This window comes from Sparus aurata, chromosome 17, assembly GCF_900880675.1.
Source record: "Sparus aurata chromosome 17, fSpaAur1.1, whole genome shotgun sequence".
Taxonomy (NCBI): domain Eukaryota; kingdom Metazoa; phylum Chordata; class Actinopteri; order Spariformes; family Sparidae; genus Sparus; species Sparus aurata.
Window position 1 is genome coordinate 22,221,881 of NC_044203.1, and position 24,121 is coordinate 22,246,001.

General features: G+C 44.8%; 1 protein-coding gene across 1 annotated transcript; it reads left to right on the forward strand.

The window, feature by feature from the left end:
* On the forward strand, window positions 1-23,903 carry chrnb2 (cholinergic receptor, nicotinic, beta 2). The gene is made up of 6 exons (XM_030394954.1): window positions 1-385; window positions 11,561-11,706; window positions 13,186-13,230; window positions 14,938-15,047; window positions 17,819-18,947; window positions 21,214-23,903. The coding sequence occupies exons 1-6, from the start codon at window positions 337-339 to the stop codon at window positions 21,361-21,363; spliced, it is 1,629 nt and encodes a 542-aa protein (XP_030250814.1). The 5' UTR covers window positions 1-336; the 3' UTR covers window positions 21,364-23,903.
* The last annotated feature ends 218 nt before the right edge of the window (window positions 23,904-24,121 follow it).

A 24,121-nucleotide genomic window follows, 5' to 3' on the forward strand; every position in this document is an offset into this window, starting at 1 on the left:
CGCCCCGCCCCCGCCTCTCCTCCAGCGCGTCGCATCGCTGAGCGCGCGGTGTGTTCAGCACGGACAAGCCCGCACCGCACGACCCAGCGCACCGCTCACCTGGCCCCCGCCGAAATATTTATAACCCTCCCCTCCTCCTCCTTCTCCTCCTCCTCCTCTTCCTCTATTCCGAAGAAGCGCGGACCGACGGAGAGCCCCCGACGCCACCATGCCAGGTAGAGACTGAAGGCAGGTTTGGGTCGTGAGGAGGAGGGGTGTATCACTGCGGGTGCGCTCGAGGGTGGCCTCTCCACTCTCCATCGCGGTGAACACCTTTCGGGCTCGGACGCACGCAAGATGATGGACGGCTGGCTGCCGCTGCTGGCTCTGCTCGCCATTGCGGGAGGTGAGTAACTTGTCCGTGCGCGATAATGGCTCCACGGACAGCTCCGTCGATGCTCGCGTCGTCACCTTTGTGAGGGCCAAAAAAAAAACAAAACCAACAACACACACCTCACCGTGCGTTCGCGCATTCGGGGTGTCTGGATGGGTTTTTTTCTTCAAAGTAATGTGGGAGTGGGGAAACAAAAGGAGTGGTTGGATGCCGAGGTGGAGAGAGAGAAAAAGGGGGGACTCCTTCGTTGCTGTGTCACCATCTTTCTCATAACAGCATCAGGCAGCGCGACGGGATGATGTGGTGGAGAAATATTGCCCACTCCATATATTACATGCGCACAGTGTGGAGGCATTAGCAGATGCGAAGCTAACGCGATTTTGATGGAAATCCCTATATGCAGTGTGTCCATTGTAGCCTCACTTTATCAAACACACCATGTGTGTATTGTGTCAAGATCAAATTTTGTTATTTTTGTTGACCTAAATCACACTTTTTTACAGGATTGTGTGTTTTCTAAAGAGCATAGTGCTTGTTTTTTTTTTTTTTTTTTTGCTGAAGTTGCATGACACAACACACGCAGCAAGGTGCAGGAGTCTCCAACAGAGCTTTAACCCACCTTTCAAAAAAAAGAAAAAAACTCCACTATGGCATCAGTTATTCTCTCTTAGTATACATTAGAGAGGGAGAGAGAGAGAGAAAGGGGGAGAGGGAATGAAGTTATGTTATTTATCACCCACTTACCCCCCCACACACTCCCTCCCCTTCTCTCCCTCTCTCCCTCATTAACACTGAGGTCCTGTATTGAGTGGGCAGGTTAATGAGAGGCACTGTTGAGCTAAAACAACTTCTACATCCTGTCATCAGAGGACAAATGATGTGTCATCAAGCAGCAGTACGGGAAAAGCCTCCTGCTCTGGCTGATAGATGGTCCTCAGGTCTCTGTGGAGGACATGCGTCGAGCAGACGAGTCTTATTTATGACGCCGTGTTCCGGAGCAGACGAGCTGCGTGTTAAGTGTAAAGCCAATTCGAGTGTTTGGACATGCTCCCCATCCCTAAGTTGGCTCTAATTCGGTGTTAATTTCTGCTCAGCTCCGAGCAGAGCGGGAGGAAACACATCAGCTGATTGGGTGAATTACTCCTGCCTCAATATTTGCAGCCAATCCATAGTGGTGACAGGGCAGAGGTCAGCGCAGAGCCTCTGAGCAAAAAAAAACAGTTTGTCACTGCCTGTGTAGCAGCACACACCGATACACCTCCATACTCTCTCACACACACACACACATGCGCGCACATGCACAAACCTGGCCATCTGCCTCACATTAACTGTTCATCAGCACCCATGGCGACAACATGTTCCTGCTCTCTCTCTCTGTCACACATACACTCTACTCTTTCTGTCAAACGCACATACACACACGGAAGGAGAGCTTTACAATACATCACATTACATCCAGAGACAATCGCAAGGACGTACAGTATCAGAACAAACGCTTTGACCTCCATTAACCTGCCATTTATCATTTCAAGCACCAGCTGCAGAAGCGCGCACACGCAGAAAGAAAACATATCGTTTTTCAAAAGTAGGGTTTGGTTATAGTCATAATAATGACTTTTAGTCATCATGCACGTCGCAAAAACATCAAAAACAAGAACATTGAGATACACACATAGATCAGAGTCAGAATCTATACAGTAGTAAAGACATAATACTTGATACAACTAATCAGAAAGAAAAACAGTCATTATAGTTTAGAAATGAGATGTGGCTGTACTGTGGAGTAGGGAGTACGATGAATGACGTATAAGTGACGAGTGCAAGAGTTGGATGACCTGTGCAACTAATAATTAAACTGACAGCAGAGGTTGAATCGAATGTACAACATTAAGTCCTGCACCATATCCAGGTGTATTCAAGGTACTAACATTGACTCAGGATCGGGATAAAAAAACACTCACAATCAATTGATCATGGTGAAATGTAATAATCAAAATAATAGTGAATATCCTCATGTGAGTCACTGTCTAGTTTGCTGACGTACAGTCCTGTACTGCTTTACTGTAAGTTAAATTAGATTTGAGATGATGTTACCACAATTTATTTATCCTTCAGTTGTGCTGGAAGTACTTATTTCATTAAAAGTGATTTGAGCGTGTTTTAGTGCAATTCTAGTTTTTATTATATGTTTTAAGAACATTCCAATGATTATCGGATAATATTGTGAAACACAGTTGATGATGGACATGAAATGTATCGCTATCACATCGATTCAGTACCTCACACTGCGGACATACAAAAAACAGCAAATGTATGTAGAATTTTACAGTAGGCTTAGGTTAATGTTTAATTTGGAAATTCCAACAATACACAGAGACAAGAAAAAACAAGACAGTACTTACAAGAATGCATGGAATGCAGACATGTGTTCTGTAGGGATTGAGAAAACTCTGAAATATATTTTTTGACCTAGAAGAACCTTTGAAACTGGAGAATACGTTGTGTATCAATCTACTGGAAACAATAACATTGTCTGACAAACATCTTTTCAACATTTTGCATGTAACATGTAAGAAAATGGAAACAACCAAATTCACCAACGTTGAACTCATGGATGTCAGTGATAGAACAAACTTTAGACTCTACAGACTGACTTGTCATTGTTGCTATTGTTGAAAATGTGCATGGACTCAACATATGTGCAGGAGTAAAAAAATATAGCTGAGGAGGCTAAGCAATAAAATAATGTTACCAAAATTAAAACAAATGAAAAACTAATAAAAAAAACTACAAATAGAACTGAGTTACAGAATATCAAATGTGACAAGAATATGACATGTTTATTAAACTGCTCCAAACTTGGTGCATAATATTCGGTCTCTCCGAGCGATCACTTCCTGAGTTCAAACGTGCACCGAAAGAGAAAAATGCTACCAACAAGAAATATCAGTTTAAGGAGCCTCACAGGCGCTGGAGTACTAATGAGTCATCCTCCCTTAAGGGAAGGAAATCTGATTAGCGTCATCCTCAGAGACTACAAACTCAATCCGCACACAAACACACCCAGAACACACGGTTTGTAGAGATGCTCACATGGAGCATCGTCTTATGATACACATTCAGGAGGTTCCCCAACAAAGAAACAAACACGAGCGTTAACTGAGAAAAGACGTGTGCACAGATGCAGACGGACTTCTCACATTAGGAGAAAATATTCAGAGCAAACATCGGTGCTGATGGAATTAGAGCGAGAAAAAGTCAGAACTTTACACCTCCAGACGTACAACAGTACTTTCTTATGTAATGTAAGGCATTCACACACACACACACACACACACACACACACACACACTGAGACAAACACACGGACACAGACAAACACATGGACACACAAACACGGACAAAAGGAGTCTCACCGCCTGTGCAAGGACGCTCAAGGACATTTCAGCACCTGTCCCAGACGGTGCCGTGAGGATGTGGCCGTCCTGTTGTGTGAGGAGGATGTCTCTTGTCATTTCCCCTGCAGGCCATGCATAATAAACAGTTCTGTGGTGCTGAGTTGACCTGATGCAGGGGGTTACTGGATATGGAGCACGCCGCTGTGCGACAGTCTCATCAGCCAGCGGATGTGAAGTGTACTAGGATTCGCTTTTTAAAAAAAAAAAATCTTTTTTATCAGCCGAATCTTTAAAACTGACCTGTTTTTGATGCACGGCGAAATCGGCCTTCCTTGCATGTGTGACTGTGAGTTCATGCACGCGCCATTATCTTTGTCCTCCGCTCTATGAATGCACTTAGTGAATATCAACTAACCATTTCCTTGGCAGTGCCACGGTCTAGAAAGTTCTGCTCAGTCAGTTTAGCCTGTCATCACTTTTCTGCTGCACTGTTCCAGCCCACTGATCTCTGCAGCATCTCAACCTGCACATTACAACAGCCCTCCTATTGTTACTCTCTCTCTCTCTCTCTCTTTCTCTCTGTCTATCTGTCACTATCTGTCTTCATCTCGCTCTCTCACTTTGCTCCGTCTCTATCTCTTTGGACCGACTCCCAATACACGGCAACAGCAACAGGATCAGATCCGCAGATAAGGGGCCGCGTCCTGCGATTAGAAATGCGCGGCGGTCACACAACGGGGGCCCCGCGCTTGTATGTGAGAACGCGTGTGATTCGGTGTGTAAAAAAAAACGTGTGCTCTCATGTGTGATTTTGTCGAGAGATTGTGCATGTGCGCGTGAGAGAGTGTGTTCGTGTGAATGAATGTGCAGCAGTAGTAGCAGCAGCAGCAGCAGCAGCGGCGTCAGTGTGTGGCCCCGGAGATTAGAGAGAAGCAGAGGGAGAGCACGGAGGTTTAATAGAAACATAAGCAGTGGAGGAGAAGAGGCAGATAAGAGTTTGGAAAGTTAAGAGTTTTATAAGGAATATTTAAAAAAAAAAGAAAAAAAAGAAAAGAAAAAGGTGGACTTAGATTTGAGCAAGGCTGACGCACGATGAAAGTGTGTTCAAGATGATGCTCCTGTCAGAAAGATAAGCTGCTTCATGTCGCAGGAAAGTGAGAAAACATACGCGTGTGCTATGATTTTGATCAGGTCGTCTGCCAGATAAGACAGTATGTGATCTAGAAACGTATATGTATTTCTGTCAGACAGGCGGCCTCCTCCTATCCCCCTCGTGTGCACATATTATTCTCAGGCGGCAGGCTTGGACCCGGTGATAACACCGCCTCAGGATTTATGGGTATCCAAATAATAGCTCAAATAATAGCTGTTACAGAGGCATTATGCAATTTAAGTGATGTATTTTATTGCGCTCCCTGAAATATGCACCACTATAGTGAGGGAGCCATACCGTCGCCCAGCCAACAGCTGAGCTCCTCCGGCTGTAAATAGTACAGATAAACCACACTTTATGTGAGGGATTCTTTAATTAAACTGCAGATTCTGTAGTAAAATCACATGTTCTCTTCAACTTACCTTTAATGTAACACAAATGGGTTGACAATACCTTATGTATTCAAAAATATTCAAAACTAAGATGGTATTTTGGACAACAAGTGTTGAAATCTGTGTTGAAATAGCCATACATCAGTAAGTCATGCTCTCCTCTCTGTAGATCGATCCATATGTTTTTTTCCAAATATTAGTAATCAAACCGAATGATAACCAATATTTGAAGTCGATATAGATTTGCAGCAAGAATAAAAACCTTAGAATATTTTTTTTTATCAAGACAGAGATGGATTGTAACTAACTGCTCTTTATGGTGTTTGGTGTCTGGATCGTTGGACAAACCGATCCACACATTGCTGTCCCCTCCATCAGAACTGTGATTTAATCGGTTTGTCTTTAATTATTGTCTCTGGACATGTTGACATATTTTGGACTGTAACTAATGATTGTTTCCAGATATTAAGCAGATTACTCGCTCGATGAATCCATTAATTGGTCCATGTCAACCAACTGAAACATCATCCAGTTTGGAAGAATGCCCACCATGAAATCCTCGACTCTGAGGTGACGTCTACAAATGTCCTCGTTAGACAGAAGAAACAAATCTTCTCATTTGGAAATCTGAAACCAGCTAATGTAGTGATGTGAAAAACGACTTAAAAAGATGAATTGATCATTTGAATCGTTTTACATCCACTCCATTTGTGCGCATCTTGTTTGTCTTTCTTTGTATTAAAAGTTGGACAATCAGTCAAAATATTATGGAAGACACAAGTACAATATCCAAATTGCATGAAATCTGTCACAACATACTATTATAAGTGAAAGTAGGACTGAGGTGCTACAGACCGGCTCGGGCCTACAAATCATGTCATCCGGATGTAATATAACGTGATTGTTCGCTACAGGCCCCAGCAAAATTCACATCAGCATTTTTTGTCAGTGAAAATGTAATACAACTCTAAACTCATGATTTTTTTTCTTATATCGTTTTGCCCAGTTTGTGATTTAACCCCCTTTACTGTTCCAAAATTGAGATTTACATTATGTGTGACACAGTCCCTTGGTGTCTCTTACGAGCATGAGTTTAGTGTTATCATAGTTGTGTTTCATCTACAGAAATACTTTGGATGGTGTGCAAAATATAATATTTTGCTGTTTGCATGGTGCAAAAATATTGACGCAGCTGTGTTGTTAATGGTGTCTGGGGTTAAGTTCTGCAAGTACAACACATCAGTATTAGTAACAGCGTTAGCAATGTGGTGCTTTCCATAAGAACAGAAGCTAAAGTAGATGCATGAACAGAGTTTGTCGGTGGTGTTGCCTCGTCATTGTTGGTAGATACAGTGGCACCAGCTCACTTTCCTTGACTGTAGACTTTGTTGAATTTGGCGACAGTCAAGCTTCCGCTCTGAGTTAGTCCACTCTGAGATGGCTTTGTTTTTTGAAGGGCTGTGATATTGCGGCTGAATGGAGGGATCAATATTAATATCTCAGTTCTATGGGCACTACAGAGCCAATTGGGTGTTGCCAGTAGATCAATGGATCTCTCCATTATTGATTTAAGAATATTTCAGCATAAAACCTCCCAGCAGCAGCCAAAAAGTCTCTTTGGCAGAGCACGGAGGGGAAGGAAGAGCGGAGAGCGACCCCATGTTTTCCCTCCAACCTTTTCCCATTTGAGTGAGCTGTATAAATAGAGATCATCACTCTAATAGTCTTAGCGGGATAATTCAATTTAGCCCTCGCTTCGCCCTCATTTACTCCACATTTGTCTTTACGGCGTGTGTGGACTCCGGCCTCTAAGTAGATCTGCAAACAGAGAACACATGCTGTTAAATGTATTGATCGACGATTTGATGTGATCAAGCAAGACTGATGGTATAAAAATCACAAGTGAGACGTACACCGGTTGAAGAAAGGGAAAAAATATGACCACGGCTACAGTCCGGTCTCTTCCGGCACCCTTTCAACGCACACGCATGGCGGTGTGTAACTTCCCTTTGCTCCGGAGTCTAATGGGGAGCACTGCTGAAATATTCATCGTGCCACATTAAGATTGCAATATTTGCACTGGAAAACAACCAGAATACAACCTGAGCTACTGGCAACATTACGAACACTCTGCTCGGCCTTCAGCGCGACGGACCGCCATGTGCATGTGGAGACAGAGGAAGAGAGAGAGATGGAGATCAGTCTTTGTTTAGAAGCAAGTGCTGGAGACGAGCAGCCCGGTTCACATGTTTGTGCAGCGTTCAGGCTCGAGTGCGTGCCTGGATATTTTGTGCAAGGCAGGAGATAAGAAAAAACCAGAACAGACTAACACGGCGCTGTTTGGATCTCTAATTTGTCTCAGTGGCGTAAAATATTAGTCTGGACCATATCCTGAGCTCATGCGTGCAAATATTTCAGTAAAACTAAAAATAAGCAGAGAGTGGAGAGGCTCAGGGTGGAAATGTGAGGCAAGGCCGCACAGTTCTCCAACTTTTGTGTTTTTATAATAGATAATGCTTTTAATGTGCGTCACAGTCTACGTCAGGATGTCAAGCTCCTGTAAAAAAAAAGAAAATAGATCTTGAGTTGTCGAAGACTTGGTCCTGTTGAAATGTGTGGTGGAGTATTTGAGACATTCTTACGTCAAAGACATAAGGAAGCAAAGCCTGACGGACGATGTTTGAATGTAGCATCTGTACACAATCAGCTGAATCTGTTTGGCATTGGACATTGTTCTGGCTCCTTGTGAAGTTGGTTCATCTTTATCGATCGCTCACCGTGAAGCTTGACGGTGCTGTTGTCTAAAGAACAGAACGAGATGAATAAATAATGCAGCTACTCAGACGATTTTAAAGAAGTGAATCAGCTCTCACCTTTAAAGGAGACCTGTCATGCTTTTTTCTTTTTTTCTGTCCTTTCCTTTCCTTTAGTGTTTTATTTTAAGCTCCTGCGCATGTGGATCTTGAACGTTAAAGTGGACGGAGAACGCTGCTCCTGAAACGCCTCGTCTGTAGTCCCGGCTTTAATTCTGAGACTTTGTGACATCACACGTCTTACATTTGCATAATTTTATACTCAGCGGCTAGTTCGGCATGTAGGAATTAATTTAGCGCAGCTGCTCTGTTGTCGTTAGTGGTGCCGGCTCAGGCCTTAAAGAGACAGGAGCATTTCAGACAGAGCTGCAGCACTGGACAGGATGAGAGAACTGATGTGTTGTTGTGCATTAAGGCTTGTAAGCCTGTTCTAGTAGTTACCCCAAAAATAAATCGTTATATATCTCCTTTAAGGTTTGATTAATATGCAACATATGATTTTGTAACAGCGTTAAATGTGCTTCCTTTAAATACGATATAAAGCAAATATAATTTATCTCCTCAGACTGAATTTTCTTTCGACAATTCAACGAGACCGTTAAGTCGTCGTCTCGTTAGTTTGAGTGTGCAACTACCATTAACATCGCGAGCTGATGGAAACGTCGGCCTTTTCCTGCTTCATCATTGTTTAAGTGAACTGTATTAGCTTTCTGTCTCATCCGACAGTGTTATTGCTTTGTGCTTCTGGGAATAATATACATTACTCATATGGTTCAGAAGCAGACAGTAATGCTTATTTCCCTCATGAATGTGCGCACACAGAAAAAGACACACACACACACAATATACACGCGTAAAAAGAAAAACCGGCGCTTGTGCACAATAAACAACCAGGCCACTACACACGCGTGCTGACAGGGATGTGTATTGATGATGCTGGATTAGCGAGGGAAGGGGCAATAAATGGACAGCGGCTGTCAGCGTCGGGGAAGATGGAGATAACAGGAAGGAGAGAGCGATGGAGACAGCCAGGGGAGCGAGAAGGAAATATGGGGCTGGCTCGGATGATGGTGAGACGGAGAGAGTGTAAAAGAAAATGAGACAGAAGAGACAGGGAAAAGAACAGGAGATTAAAAATGGGGGAGGCGGGGGGGAGTGAAGGAACTGCGTGTTTAGTTTACGGGTCATGAATAGAGTCCTCATTGATCCAGAGACAGAGGCTATCATTCCTGCTCAGTGAGCACAGCAGCTACAGGGCAACAGGGAGGGGAGGGGGGGAGATAGGAGGGGGAGGACCGAGTGTCAGAGGAGCTCAGAGACGTTCAGAGACACAGGCTAGAATAAACACATTTAGTTTGTTTCTAGCGTTTTATTTTTCCTGTATAAATCGCCATTTTGAAATTTACATCACCCATGTAACAAATTCTAACATTTACCACAAATGTATCCGTTCATTCCATTCCATCTACAGCAGCTATGATGCTCAGATGAGGGCCCTGAAAATTGTTTCTATTTTTTCATTCGTACTTTATCGACGGTGGTATGTAGTGGTTTCTTTCTTGCGATAAACATACGTCTTGTAAGTCGCTTTTTACAAAAGCATCTGCAGAATGCTCTAAATGCAAATGTAAATCTACAGGTGCTGGACATCCTTGAAAATGCTGGAATTGAAATGCAGTGTTTTCAACATTGCTTGCATTTTTGATAAAGTGCGTTACTTTATATAAAGAAATGTGTTTAATTGGCTTGACAGGTCATTTAGGACTCCAACTGTACCTGTAGACAGGTGACACATTGTGTGTTTTCCCTTAATTTGTCACCCTTCTGGAGGATGCTATCACGAGTCACAGTCTAATGTGATGAAGTGAAATTAATTTAAGTATTTATCTGTGTATGAATTCAGGCCGCACAATTACATAAAAGTTAAATGTGTGAGTGTAAATCATCACAATCATTGGTCAAAATAATCACGATGGGCTTTTTTACCGTTTGGTGCAGCCCTAGTATAAATATGAAATTCACCACATATGTAAGTGGCTGGAAAAGCACCTTGAGAATGCCAGAAAAGTGAATTTGATGATGGAAAACGTGTCAGAGCATATCCTCACATCTGAGATGGAACTAGGGATTGTGTGTTACTCTTGTTTGATAAATTACCTAATTGTCTGTAGATGGAGATTTAGATGGATGGTCCAGTAATTGTTGATTCAGTTCCTGTTAGTTATATTAAAGGTGAAGGAGAAGTGGTTGGGGTTTTGTTTGGAGTCTTTGTGCAATATTTATTACATTTTAATTTATATTGTTTTTCTATCGTCTGTCATAGTCTATAATGGTTGTTTATAAGAACGCTCTCTTAAAAAAAAATTGTTCATACTGAAAGATTTATCCTTAAAGGTGCACTATGTAACTTTATTAACAATTAACAGTGGCCAAGAGTGGACAAACCAAACACTGGCTCTAGAGCCAACTTATCTGGGCGGGTTAGACAAGGACTGTTCAGTTGGTTACAATCTGCAACAGCGGCGCTAGATGCCACTAAATCCCACACACTGGACCTTTGACTTCACTCGGATCAGCTTTGACATGTTTGTTTTCCTGCACCGCTAACAGCCTCTCAAAAAGCAGGTTTGAATATGACAACATCGGTGGCTAGCGAGCAGCCTGTGTTTATCTTCAGGGGGAACGTGTGAGGGAATTGTGAGTTGGAAAAGACGCAGCACAGGAGCGAGCAGATGCCGGAGAGACCAGGAGTGACTAGCATGAGGGAGAGAGAGGAAGGAAGGAAGGAAGGAAGGAAGGAGGAGGTGCAGAACAGTTGTTTTTACCCTGTGCGTCGTGTCGCTCAGTAAAGCGCCTCCCGCCCTGCGTGTGGTGTTGTGACAGCCCTGCCCGAACTCGTCCACTCACACGGCTACGACTACAGTCTGCTACAGATGGAGGGGTGGCGGACAGGAGGGGAGGGGGAAAGTGAGAGATGAAGTGAAAATAACCTAAAGCTACAAAAGACTGGCAGTTGGGGAGAAGTGCAACACAGCAGAGGAGAATGGATGGAGACAGAACAGAGGCACGAGGAGAGCGGTAGAGACAGAACGGATAGCGATAGAGACATTCAGACTGGTTGACTCATTCTTATGATGTCAGATCTTGTAAGAAGTGTGTATCGAGCTGTGCTGACGTGCTCCAGCCGGCAGTGATGAGTAATGCCATGGTTCAAAAGGCTTTGCATTCACAGTACACATGGATAGCCCTCTGTCAGTGCTAGCAGCGAGGGCAGTGGCCAAGCACAGATTGAGATGTACCGAGATGTATGACCACATTGGGTCCGATAAAAGCCTTTCCAAACAAATGCCGAGAGAGACGCGCATGGCTTCAGTGTATTTCGTCTCACGATAGAGGCAGATGATGGTGACGATAATGTGTTCTCATTACAGGAGGCCTCGGGGCAGACACGGAGGAGCGCTTGGTGGAGCATCTCCTCAACCCAGCCCACTACAACAAACTGATCCGTCCTGCGACTAATGGCTCCGAGCTGGTTACCGTGCAGCTGATGGTGTCGTTGGCCCAGCTCATCAGCGTGGTGAGTGCGCACACGCCCCGGTTTGTGTGTTTGGATCTTGTGTGCACTTCTTCCACAATGCTACAATGTGGCATTCAGCTTTTCAATTTGGTTGCATAAAAAGATGACATTAATTACGTTCAGAGGGCTTTTGTATGGTGCAGAAAGTAAGGCTGCTGCCGCTGCCGGATAATTAAAACTGAAATCATTTCCTGACTCTGCAAAAATGGTTTGTATTCAGGCTGAAAAGTGAAGTTGCCTAATGATGTAAATCCCAGGAAACATCAAGTCTGTCTTATTATCATGTGGTTCCCGGCCCAATCAGTTCACCAGGTTTTATGGAAGACATCAGTTTTATTCCTTAAGTTAAAATCTACTCACCCAAACTGTTTTATAATGTTTTTGATGGCTTTGGAGATCAGAAATTCATCCCCACTAGGGCTTTTCTAAGTGCACTTTTGGGCATGCAGTATTTAAATGTGCCAAATTGATGGATTCATTGATTTATATATTTGTAATTCCAACATCTTGACAAAAGAAAACAGTAAAATAAAAGTTAAGTTAAAGTTGTGAGTTGTCTCACCAGAGATGGACCTTCTCGTCATCCAACCACCTCCAGGCAGGTTGCAGATGCACTTTCCAATCATTCGGGGATGAGTGGTAGTTTCCCCTCCCTCTTCAAGATCCATTACATCATCCCATTCCCGTTTTTCAATCAATAAGCACTAGATGCTGGGTGAAATCGTAACAACAGCCTGAACATCCGTGATGATGAGTAGATAGCCCACAACAGTTGTACAGTGCAGTTGTAACAGCACTAAAGAGGACGCTGCTTTTAACTCCATACAAGCACACCATCAGTTAAAGTTGCAGTCAACTGATTGATGCCTATTTGTGAGTCAAAAATTCCCAAATCTACATATCAGCCGATAGACACCATTTCCAGCAATGATCCCTCAAATGTAGTTATCAAACATTGTGACAATATGGATGCATTATAATGTGGAAAAGAACAGTTTATGTTTGTGCATGTTTGTGCATACTGGACAGAATATATGCTGATAACGATCCATCTGTGATTGGCCGATTATCTGTCGATAATATCAGCCGGGCTCTAGTTAAAGACACAGTAAACCTGTCGAAATGAGGATGAAAATCCCGGCGACTCTTTCACGTCAAACCAAGCTAATGAGGTCATCAAGTCACCTTTGCATGTGGACCTGAAATGGTTTTTGCAGAAAGCTTTACCAGCTGGGGATGTGTAGTGTTCATCGACGAGGCGGAGAGGGTCACGTCAAAGAAGACTTCAGTTTGCATATGGCAAAGTGTGGGATCCAATGACTCAGCCTGGCTCAGACTGAAAGTCAGCACATCTCCGCTATGCTGCCTCAATTTTACGCCATTAAAATAATGACACATCCTTCGATACGTTGAAATTGCTATAATGAATCACCGCTTTAATCATCGTTGTTTGTAACGCATGTCTTCTTTTTTCTGCAGCATGAAAGAGAACAGGTGATGACCACCAATGTCTGGCTAACACAGGTGAGACTTCCCACTCTTCTCCTCATCTTACCGTCCTGACATAGTAAACATTCCGCAGCATGGAGAGAAATGAGATGACGGCAGAAAGACAGTTAGAATATAGACACAAATATCTGACTTCTGGTTTTACTGACAGGTCGGTGGAAGGTAATCACTTACCACATGGATTTGGACTTGGACGATTGTGACAAACGTAACCAAGACGAACGAGGACACTGAATAATGCTCTCTCTCTCTCTGAAATACCGCGCTGTACATGTTGATGTACATTATATAATCACAGGCCACGGTGTTAGTACACCAGTAGACCAGAACATATGAGCGATGGTTCATGGATGCGTCCCTGGGGTCCATATGTCCCACTGGTTGTGGAGTCTAATCTGCCTGCGCTCATGTGGAGCGGCGGCTCTGAGATCTGACGTGACTGCCGAAGTGTCAGCGAGGCGAGAGAGACGTCAAACAATACACGTCCTCGAAAACGCCAAATCTGACAGGAGAAATATGAGAGAGGCGAAATTCATGAGCAGGAAACACAGAGTTTTTATACACCTAAAGCACAGGCCGCCAATGGTGCCGCTGCTCAAAACCTTTTTCTCAGCTGGGCGGTTTGTGATTTTGCGTGAGACCTATCCTAACCTCGAAATGATTATGTGACTCTGACTGAGCTGTGACCCTCTTCTACATGGCTGGCTCGTCGTATGTGTACAGCTGAGGCCTATAACATGCTAGAACATGTATACAAAAAGCATTCGCGCACACACATTGTCAACGTATGTACTTGCTTTTGGGTGCAGGTGTTAGAGCAAATTACACACACACACACACACACACACACACACACACACACACATATGTTCAATATGGACTTACATTTATATCTAATTAAAGACATGAAAGTTACCTGGAATGTCACCATCACGGATGCTGCCGTTTTGATTAGATTGTTTACACCTTCATGCATTTTTGTTTCTTTCTTACGTTCACACACACAGACACACACACGCACATACTCCTGCACCTGAGCAAGTTAGGATTTATGACGTGTAACGGAGCATGGAATGGCCATCAGTGCTCTATGGATCCCCCGGAGTCTGTAAGCAGGGGAGCCAAGGACGTCTCTCTTGAGCCAAGACGGACTGTAATGACCGTAATGCATCACAGTTACTGCAGGCGACCTAGCGCGGGCATTACAGCTCCAACATGGCTGTAACATAGAAGAGCCAGACGGAGACGCTGTCGTAGGGCGCAGAGGCTTCGCTGTGGCAGCGTCAATGGCTGACCCACAACATACGGGACAAGATAATGCTGTCTTTGACAAAAGGTTGCACAGAGGACAGGAAGATGGTTGCTGCACACACACACACACACACACACACACACACACACACACACAGGAAGAGCCTCACTGTAGATGCCATTTTAATCATCCTGATTGGTTTGCGGCTGGGAGTGTTTAAAAGACCATCCAGGGTCAGGGTAGACTCTCCCTCTTATGCTTACAGTGAAAAGTATGATGTAAGCATAGAAGGACAGTCAGTACAGGATGTTCCTCAGGCTCGTGTGGCTCGTGATGTGTCATATTGACCACCAACTGACCGACGAACCGACAGACAGACCTTCTCCTCTCTGCTCCTTTTAAGATGTCTTCTTGTCGCAGCGCGATCGGCTGATGAGTGACTAAGCGTTTTGTTTTTTATTGTCCCTCAGGAGTGGCAGGACTATCGTCTGACTTGGGTCCCTGAGGAGTTTGATGGAATGATGAAGGTCAGGCTGCCCTCAAAACACATCTGGCTGCCTGACGTGGTGCTCTACAACAAGTGAGTCACTCGCTCACCGTCCTGTCGACCCCTCAGACACACACACACAGGCTCATAGGCGTGCACAACAACAAAAGCGATTACTTATCTCATATTAGACTGATGATGTTTTGAAGGTAAGTCCCAGGTGACCTGATCCAGCTGCAACCCTTGTTAATCACTTTGAATAAGAGCATCAATTAAACGGCAGAAGTTGTACTGAGTGCTACACACAGGTCCGCCACACATGACTGAATGTGTCCACTGTGATCTGCTCAAATCACTCATGCTACATTACTGTACAGAACCCCCAACCTCATGAGACACTTCAAAGATGGAGTCATCTGCTCCGCACACCTAGATATAACTAAGTGTACAGTAGCTATATGCAGACAAGTTTGATATGTGCAGTTAAAAGCTGCATCAATTAGCCTATCAAAATAAATTTAACTGCAACTATTTTTGATAACTGATATTTGTTGTTTGCAGCTTGTTAAAGGGTAACTTTACCAATTTTACACATTAAAGTGTGTTTACTGGTCTTGGATCGTACCATTGCATGTGTGAAAAAAAAGTGGTATGAAGCCTTTTGTGGCTCCGGAGGAAGCTGCATGTAATCTGATAAATTGTCTCCAGTGATCTCACTCAGTGGCCAATTTGCATTGTGGGTGATGTAGGCACCAGGTTTCCAAAAATAATGTGTCGAATAAAAAAATTGATATCTCTGATTCTGCTGTATCGAGTCTGAGCATTTGTTTTTAAACTGTCCATAATGAGTCCAACAGTGATATACAAGCGGGCTGCTCTTTTAAACCTGGAGCCTACGATCCACAAAAGGATTTTTCTGCTTTTCTATGATAATAAATAAAGAGTCTTTGGGTTTTGGACTGTTGGTTGGCCAAAAGAAGCCATTTTAAGATGTCATGTTGGGCTCTCGGAAATTGGATGACCTTTTTCACAATTGTTATACTTTTTATAGACTAAATGATCGATCAGTCAAAAGAGTCAAAAGACCAAGTGAGACCACAGTAATGGCTATTCTAACATACTCAGCTGTCCATTTGGATTCTGCCTCCAGTGCAGGCCTGGATGAATCTATGAGGGGGCCCAGGGTGAAAAACATTTGCTGTTTAGTCCTTATTGACCCTCATCCACAGGCCACACGCATTGTGCATTGTGTATGCACCCTGTCACCTTGAAGTTACCATCAGGTGCAGTGCACACAGACACCGACTAGTACTCTGGTGCTGGAATACTCTGCTGTAATTTAATTAAACACCAACTTACTTAAGAATATGCACCGTGGGAAGGCAATATAAACTATAAATCTAGTTTTAATTAAAACTTAAGACTATATATGAACACTGGGACCACATATGCAGGACCCAGCTTAGCTGAATTTTTTTTCCCTGAGAGGTACAAACTCCCAGACAGAATTTGCAATTAATCAAATTTCCTGAAAATAATTGTCTGTGAACAGTTAACCCTGGACTTCTGGGACCACAGGTCTTAGCAAGACTGCAACTAACAATTGTTTTATTGATTTATCTGCCATTTTTTTCATGATTAATTGTTAAGATTTATTGTAAAATAAAAATCACTCACTCACTCATCACATACTATCACAACCATAGCCCAAGTAGGTGTCTTCAAATTGTTTTTTTGTGCAACCAGCAGCCCAAAACTTCAAGACTCTTCATTTACTCTCATAAACATAGAAAATCTGAAAATCTTTACATTGGAGAAGATTGAAAAATGACTGAATTGATTAACAGATTGTGAAAATAGCACTAGGTCTGAGGAATATAGTCACATTCAACCATATGGAACATGCACGCCAAAATAGTTCTGTGCAGTGTAATTCACTAAGACCCACTGCAATGCATTTTATATCACAAACCTTCATGTGTAAAACAGAACCTCGTCTTGTCAGTTTTTAATTAGAATTTGCATGTCTGAGGGAGGTAAAGATGTTGCGGACCACTTGTCCCAATGTAATGGAAACTGAGTGTCAGCCTGCAGTATGTAAATCAGCTCATCAGCGTACAGTGATCTGTCTGGCCTTCTCCTCTTTCCCGGCCTCACTCCTTACTTTACTAAAGATTAGAAGATCCCTGACCCACCGAACTCTCGATAAAGTGATCCCGTTAATCCCGGAGACAGACCCCAGGTCGACACGCTATCCTCCACGTTTTCTTCGCTGCTTCGAACTTCTGTCAGTCACCCAAACATGAGGAGATCCAACAGGTCCAGAGCGGCTAATTTTGACAAATCTATATGATTTTGTTACTAAATTTGGCATTTTTATAAAAGTGTACCTCTGCAGGTGGGTCCATCAGTCATCAAACTCACATCTCACAGCAGTAGCAATCATTAATTAGTTCTCTTGCCAGAAGTTGAGTTAAGGGGAAATTCAATCTACAGCTTTAATGCTGTCAGCTGCCTTCTGACCGGAGTGTCTAATTTGAGCTGTTTAACTCGACCCGGTTTGACCTGCGAGCCGTGTTTCCTCTCTAGACTGCGTGTTCATCGTGTTCCTTGTGTTTGTAGAAGCAGGTGTGTGTGACCCTGCTGCCCTGAAACACTTAAAAGCCTCAAGATCTGTGTGTGTGTGTGTGTGTGTGTGTGTGTGTGTGTCCTAGAGCTCTTTAATGAATCTGTGTTGCATAATGAGATGCGTCATGTTCCAAGACTCGGGGAAACATGGCCTCTCATTAAACTTTTTGTTTACAAATTAAATCATCGACCCTGCTTCCCCTTTTTTGTCTCCCTCCTCTCGCCCTGTCTCTCAGTGCTGACGGGGTGTATGAGGTGTCGTTCTACTCCAACGCCGTGGTCTCCTACGACGGCAGCATCTTCTGGTTGCCCCCGGCCATCTATAAGTCAGCCTGTAAGATCGAGGTCAAGCACTTCCCCTTCGACCAGCAGAACTGCACGCTGCGCTTCCGCTCCTGGACGTATGACCGCACCGAGATCGATCTGGTGCTCCGCGCCGATGTGGCGAGCATGGATGACTTCACACCCAGCGGGGAGTGGGACATCATCGCCCTGCCAGGCAGACGGAATGAGAACCCGGCAGACCCCACCTACGTCGACATCACGTACGACTTCATTATTCGCAGGAAGCCTCTTTTTTACACCATCAACCTCATCATCCCGTGCGTGCTCATCACCTCGCTGGCGATCCTGGTCTTTTACCTGCCGTCCGACTGCGGGGAGAAGATGACGCTGTGCATCTCTGTGCTGCTGGCACTCACTGTGTTCCTGCTGCTGATCTCCAAGATCGTCCCACCCACTTCACTAGACGTCCCCCTCGTTGGGAAGTACCTGATGTTCACCATGGTCCTCGTGACTTTCTCTATCGTCACCAGCGTGTGTGTGCTCAACGTGCACCACCGCTCTCCCACCACACACACCATGCCTCCTTGGGTCAAACTGGTTTTCCTCAACAAGCTTCCTGCTTTGCTCTTCATGCGCCAGCCCAGGAACAGCTGCGAGCGCCAGCGGCTGCGCCAAAGAAGAAGAGCCCAGGAACAGAAGGAGGGCGGGCGCAGCGGGGAGGCAGGGGCCCTGATGGTGGGGCTCGGGCTGGGAGGAGCTGGCGGGAACGGAGGGGGGACCTCAACAGGGGTGTTCGGCAAGGAGGACAGTGACCCTTGTACCTGCTACGTGAACCGGGCGTCTGTTAAACAGTTCGGAGGGGATCTGGGAGGAGCAGGAGGGGGATCCATGGATGGGCTGAACAGGGTTAGGGAGGGCCGGGAGGGGGGTTCTGGAAACCTCCCGCGGGGGAAGCAAGCAGCAGGAGGTCCCGCTCTGACTCAGGCCCTGCTGGCTCAAGCCTGTCCGGGCTTCGAGGAGGCCGTGGAAGGAGTGCGCTTCATCGCCAACCACATGAAGAGTGAGGATGACGATCAGAGTGTGAGTATTGTATCATCTCTATGACACCATTCACACCACGACACCTGTAGCCCCTGTTGCTCGAGCAAAACAGACTATTATTAATACACACACGTTTCCGTTCAGTTGAGCTGGACTGTAATGCAAACTGTTCAGTTTATCAGGTGCCATAACCTTTATGACAGTGTTGGTCAGTCAGTCTGCTTGACGATCATTGTTGCTGTAATAAAAATCAGTGTAGTGAGATGAACGGACTGAAAGCTTTATCTTACTAGTACAGATGATGGCACAGTTTTCCTTTAGGGACATAATTAGCAGTTGAAGAAATAGTGATAAATCCCTATATATCACAATATATGTTATTGCAATACTCAGCATATCGCAAAAAGTTTCCTTGGTTCTCTGACAGCTCCCACCCCTAATGAACAAAATATCTAAAGCTGTTTTCATGAATACTTTTATACTAAGAATGAATCAAGCGAACCAGAACCAAACAATAAACAGACACAGTAAGAAACAGTCTGGTGTACATGGAGGAGGAAGACTTCTGGTTTGGTAGAAACCAAACAGAGCTAAAGGAGAGCAAAACTGGGACTTGTATTTGTCGGATAGCTTGAGAAACAAATGCTGGTGTTGCTCTGTGACTGCTGAAAGTATAAATAGACAACTGTAAGTCATAAGGTTGATGTTTGTTTTCAGCTCTCGGCATCCAGGTGGTTAAAAAACCCATGAAGGTTTAAATAATGAAACACATAAAACCTGTTTTTTTTTTAGGGAAAACAAAAAAAAAAGATCCAGGATGCTTCCAATAAATCCTTTTACTGCTGCAGTTTACTGCTTCACAATCTGTTGCCAGCAGACACTTCGTGTTCAGCTGATGTTCCAGCTGAACATACCCGCCTGCCAATGTATCGCTCAGGCTCCCCCTCTGAGTTATTATCCGTTTCTGTGTGGATAAAAATCATAGCATAAAGCACCGAGAGCAGCACGGATCCGTCGCTTTCGGTGTCATATCAAGTTATAGTGATGATGCAGCAGTGTCGTTTCGCTTTGCCATTCGAGACGCATGGGGGACCACGCCGGAGCATGAGCTAAGGAGACAGATCTGGTGACGCAATCGCAGCCCACTGAATATTCAACGCAGACATGTAATTATAGCAGCGGCATGACGTGTGCATAGAGAAGGAGTACAACTGGAGAGGCGCTGGGATGGAGGAGCCGAGACAGCGGAGCGAGGGTGGTGTGTTTTATCCTCGTCCTCGAGGCATGTTAGGGAACCAGCCCGGAGTGAAAGAAACTGACACGGGAATTAACAGTCGTCTGTAATTCTGTTCATCATCGACACGGTTGCCATCACGTTGCCATGCCGACCACTTTAAAAATCCTCCCTCCCCTGGCACAGTGCATGTCATCACTTCCCCTCCCCTCCTCCTCCTCCTCCTCCCCCCCGAAGCCATCATCGCCGGGGTTACAGTGTCAGCACCCTCCGTCTCTCTGCCCCCCCATCACTCTCCCTCGCTCGTCTCCCGCGTCCTTCTCCTCCTCCTTGACTTCACGCTGGACCTCATCAGAGCTGTGTGGCGGAGTGAGTCTCCGCTCACATTAACCCTTCACCTCCATTAACCCTCTGCCTAGGGAACAGCTGAGGAGTAGATAGAGAGAGACGCCGTGGTTCTGCTCACCTTAATCTTTCTCTTCACTCCATCCCTAAACATCCTCCTCCTCCTCCTCCTCCTCCTCCCCATCCACAGGCAGCGTTGGGGGTTACGCGTAATATATATATTTTAGCCGTAACGGAGGAAAAAAAACGTATTACTAATAATGTTTCAGTAATAGATTACTACAGACAGAGATGTCTGTATGTATTGTTTTTTTAAGAACCCATCAACATGACCACATTAACATGGGCTTTGCGTGTGTTTAACATAGACAAGCCTAAAAGTTCTTTAAGTCTCTGTGTGACTGAATTGAGCCGTATTTTGTTGACCTAATGATGACGCCCAGTCTTCTAAGAGCACTTGAATTTTTCATTCTTGAACGACATGTGCACGTGAACTTGTTGTTGGACTAGGACAAAAACTCATAGAAAATAGAGTTTTGTCTTCTCATGTCATTATAGGGCTACATTATAGAAGGTATAGGTCTGTAGGCTGTGTTTCATATGACTGAGCCTACAATTAGAAATATGTATTCCTATCTCATAATATATCAGACTGTGATCTTGTGTCTGCCTGCTCATCTCTGTGTCCAAGGCCATTCGTTTATTTAAAAAGATCTCTGTCCCCAGGTGAGCGAGGACTGGAAGTACGTTGCCATGGTGATTGACCGCCTCTTTCTGTGGATCTTCGTGTTCGTGTGCGTGTTCGGCACGCTGGGCATGTTCATGCAGCCGCTCTTCCAGAATTACACCGTTAAGACCATCAGCCCGCCTGGCTGACGGCTCTGCAGGCTGCGCGCACAATGACGGACGGCTCCCCCCCCCTCCCACTGCCCAATCAGCACAGCAGGACAATGGCTGGAGGTGGAAGGTGGAGGGTGGGGGGCGGCAGGTCTGGGTTTTATTGTGTCTATCGAACTGGAACCAGAACTGGAACTGAACAGCAATCACGCCCATTACCTTTCTAATAACATTTTTTGCAAACAAACATTTTTCTTGTATGAAGAGAAGAAGAAAAAAAGAAAAAAAAGGAAAAAAACACCACCATCATACTCTTACCTGCAGTGTTTTCGTCCAGATGTTTCATGGACTGACCTCCCCTTTCTGCTGGAGAGGTCTCCCTCCCTGCTCTCCTCTTCAGCCAGCCAGGGAGCGAGGATCGCTCTGATTTACTCCTTGTTGAACTCTGCAGCCAATCAACACCCTCCGCTTGGTCGCTGACTGCTTAATCGACACATGACATGTCCCGCCTCCAACTATGACATTACTCATTCATGATATCGACCGATGTCAGTGGGAGTGAATCAGAAAGAGGGAAGGGAGGTTCATATCGGGTTTCTTCTGCATTTACTTTTTTTTTTTTTGTTTCCTCAGAGATCCACTCTCGTCAGTGAACTGATTCCATATATTTTATCATAGCATAGCAGCTTACCACAGTATAGCATTAGGAATATATTATTAAGATTTCTCTATGTGTTAGCTCATGCAAAAAGGTGTTGGGGGTCTTGTTGCTGGTAGAGAGGCTACGGGTGTGTTGTATGATTGTATAGATTAAACTAAGAATGTGATTATAAACTGTACTACACGGCCTGTGACGCGCACACTTAACACGACACGTGTAACAAGCGATGGAGCAATGGATTGTGGGTGGGTGGGGAGGAATACAGCTGATATTAAAAAGCGAAGGAGCCAGGTTGCAATATTAGATGGAAGTCGGCGGGGATAATAGATTATGCATGGAGAGTTTTTTGCTTAGAGAGTCGTGCACATTAAGTAGAGAGCAGTGGCAGCGGTAGCAGCAGCAGCAGCGGTGCCGGTTGGAGCCTGCTGTGCCCAGAGAGTGCGCAGCTGCAGAGAGGATTGAGTCCAGCTCCTGAGGAATCTGAGCCAGGATGGAGGGATGGGTAGATGGGTGGTGGTGGGGGTGGTGGGGTAGGAGCTCCTGTGAGTGTTCAGAGCTCAGCTGAGATCAACGTGTAAATCAAATCATAGTTATGGAGCGACGAGGAGGAAGAAGCTATTATGTGTATTAATATGTAATTTTCATATTTCAGTATGTAACGTTCAGAGCATATGTGTACATGTAAAGCGCGTGTGTATGTATGTTTGTATGTATGTATGTATGTATGTATGTGTATGCGTGCCCCCCGCCCCCCCAGTACCCCTGATGCATTATCACATCTGTCGGATACAATGTTCAGAAGAGCATCATGTATGTGCTCCCCCTCCTCTTCCTCCTCCCTCCTCCTACCTTCCATCCATTAATCTCTGGCACCCCCTTATCTGGTCTGCCATTGGACGAACACATCGCTGACATTTAGTCCAATTAAGAATATTGATTACCTTCCATTCTATATAAACCTGTTCATTATTACGCCAGTGGGTTTTTTTTTCCTTTGCATTATTCTCCCGACAACCGAGCGTTGAAGAGAAAAGGCCCCTTTTTTTCGAGCGTGCGGGGACCAGGGAGAGGAGGAGGAATTACATTTTTAGTAAACAAGAGAGAGATGACAAGAAGGAAGGCCGAGCCAGCAGCGCTGCCAGCAGTGGAGAGAATCAGGCAGTGAGCTATAGAGAGAGAAACGATACATGTTTCTTATGTTTCATGATGATGCTGCAGACCAGACTGAAGAATAAGTAAATAAATAGATAAAACAGGATGATCTGACCCACAGCAAGCACAATCCGAGAGAGCGAGGAGGGAATAAAGCAGCACGGGCGGAGACAAAAAGACTGTTAGTGTTGTTACTGCGGAGGAAAGCCTCGACACAACTCTGTCTGATCCTCAGTCACTGTCACTCCATGTGAGCTTCCCCTGGCTTTTTACGCTCATGTGGCCAAATCTGCAGCTCAGTCCTGAACCGGGAGCTGCCTCTCTCTCTGTCTCTCTCTCTCTCTCTCTCTCTCTGTCTCTCTCTCCCTCTCTCTGTCTGTCTTTGTGTGTCTCTGTCTCTCTCTCCTTCTGTCTCTCTCTGGCTCTCTGGCTCTCTGTGTCTCTGTGTTTCCTTCTCTAGAGGATGGGATTACCCTGGGGGGATCCCCAACAGATTCCGACCAAGTGTGAAAAGCCTACCAGACACCTATGAAAAAACTGTAGGCTTGCACAGACAAAAGTGCTGCTGTCCACTCCCTCTCTCTCTCTTTCTCTCTTTCCTCGACCTTTCCACTCTCTCCTTCCTTTCTTCTCACTTCCTCTCTCATTACATCCTCCCTCCCCCTCCCTCCCCTCCTCTCTTTCACCTCCTCCCTCCTGACTCTCCAATCTGCTCCTGTGCACACCTTAAAAACCAGTCCCAATAAAGGTTGTAGGTTCAGATTAATCAGTTTTGTGTCTGCGTGGTGTGTTTTTTGTTTGTTTGTTTGTTTGTTTTAACTCTCTCTCTCTCACACACACACGTAATTTATCTGTAAATTACTGTATTACCCCGAACTTCCCATTAATCTTACGCCACAGGATGGAGCGAAAAGAAAGAAATGTTTCCTGGCTTTCTAATATTGAGGTTGGAAACTTCCTCTCTCTCTCTCTCTCTCTCTCTCT

What these genes read in the sequence shown, in the direction of transcription:
- chrnb2 (XM_030394954.1), top strand. Translation starts at nt 337, where the DNA reads ATGATGGACGGCTGGCTGCCGCTGCTGGCTCTGCTCGCCATTGCGGGA. An exon ending in CCAATGTCTGGCTAACACAG is followed by an intron (nt 13,231 to 14,937) that starts GTGAGACTTCCC and finishes ATTGTCCCTCAG; the next exon opens with GAGTGGCAGGACTATCGTCT. An exon ending in GACGTGGTGCTCTACAACAA is followed by an intron (nt 15,048 to 17,818) that starts GTGAGTCACTCG and finishes CCTGTCTCTCAG; the next exon opens with TGCTGACGGGGTGTATGAGG.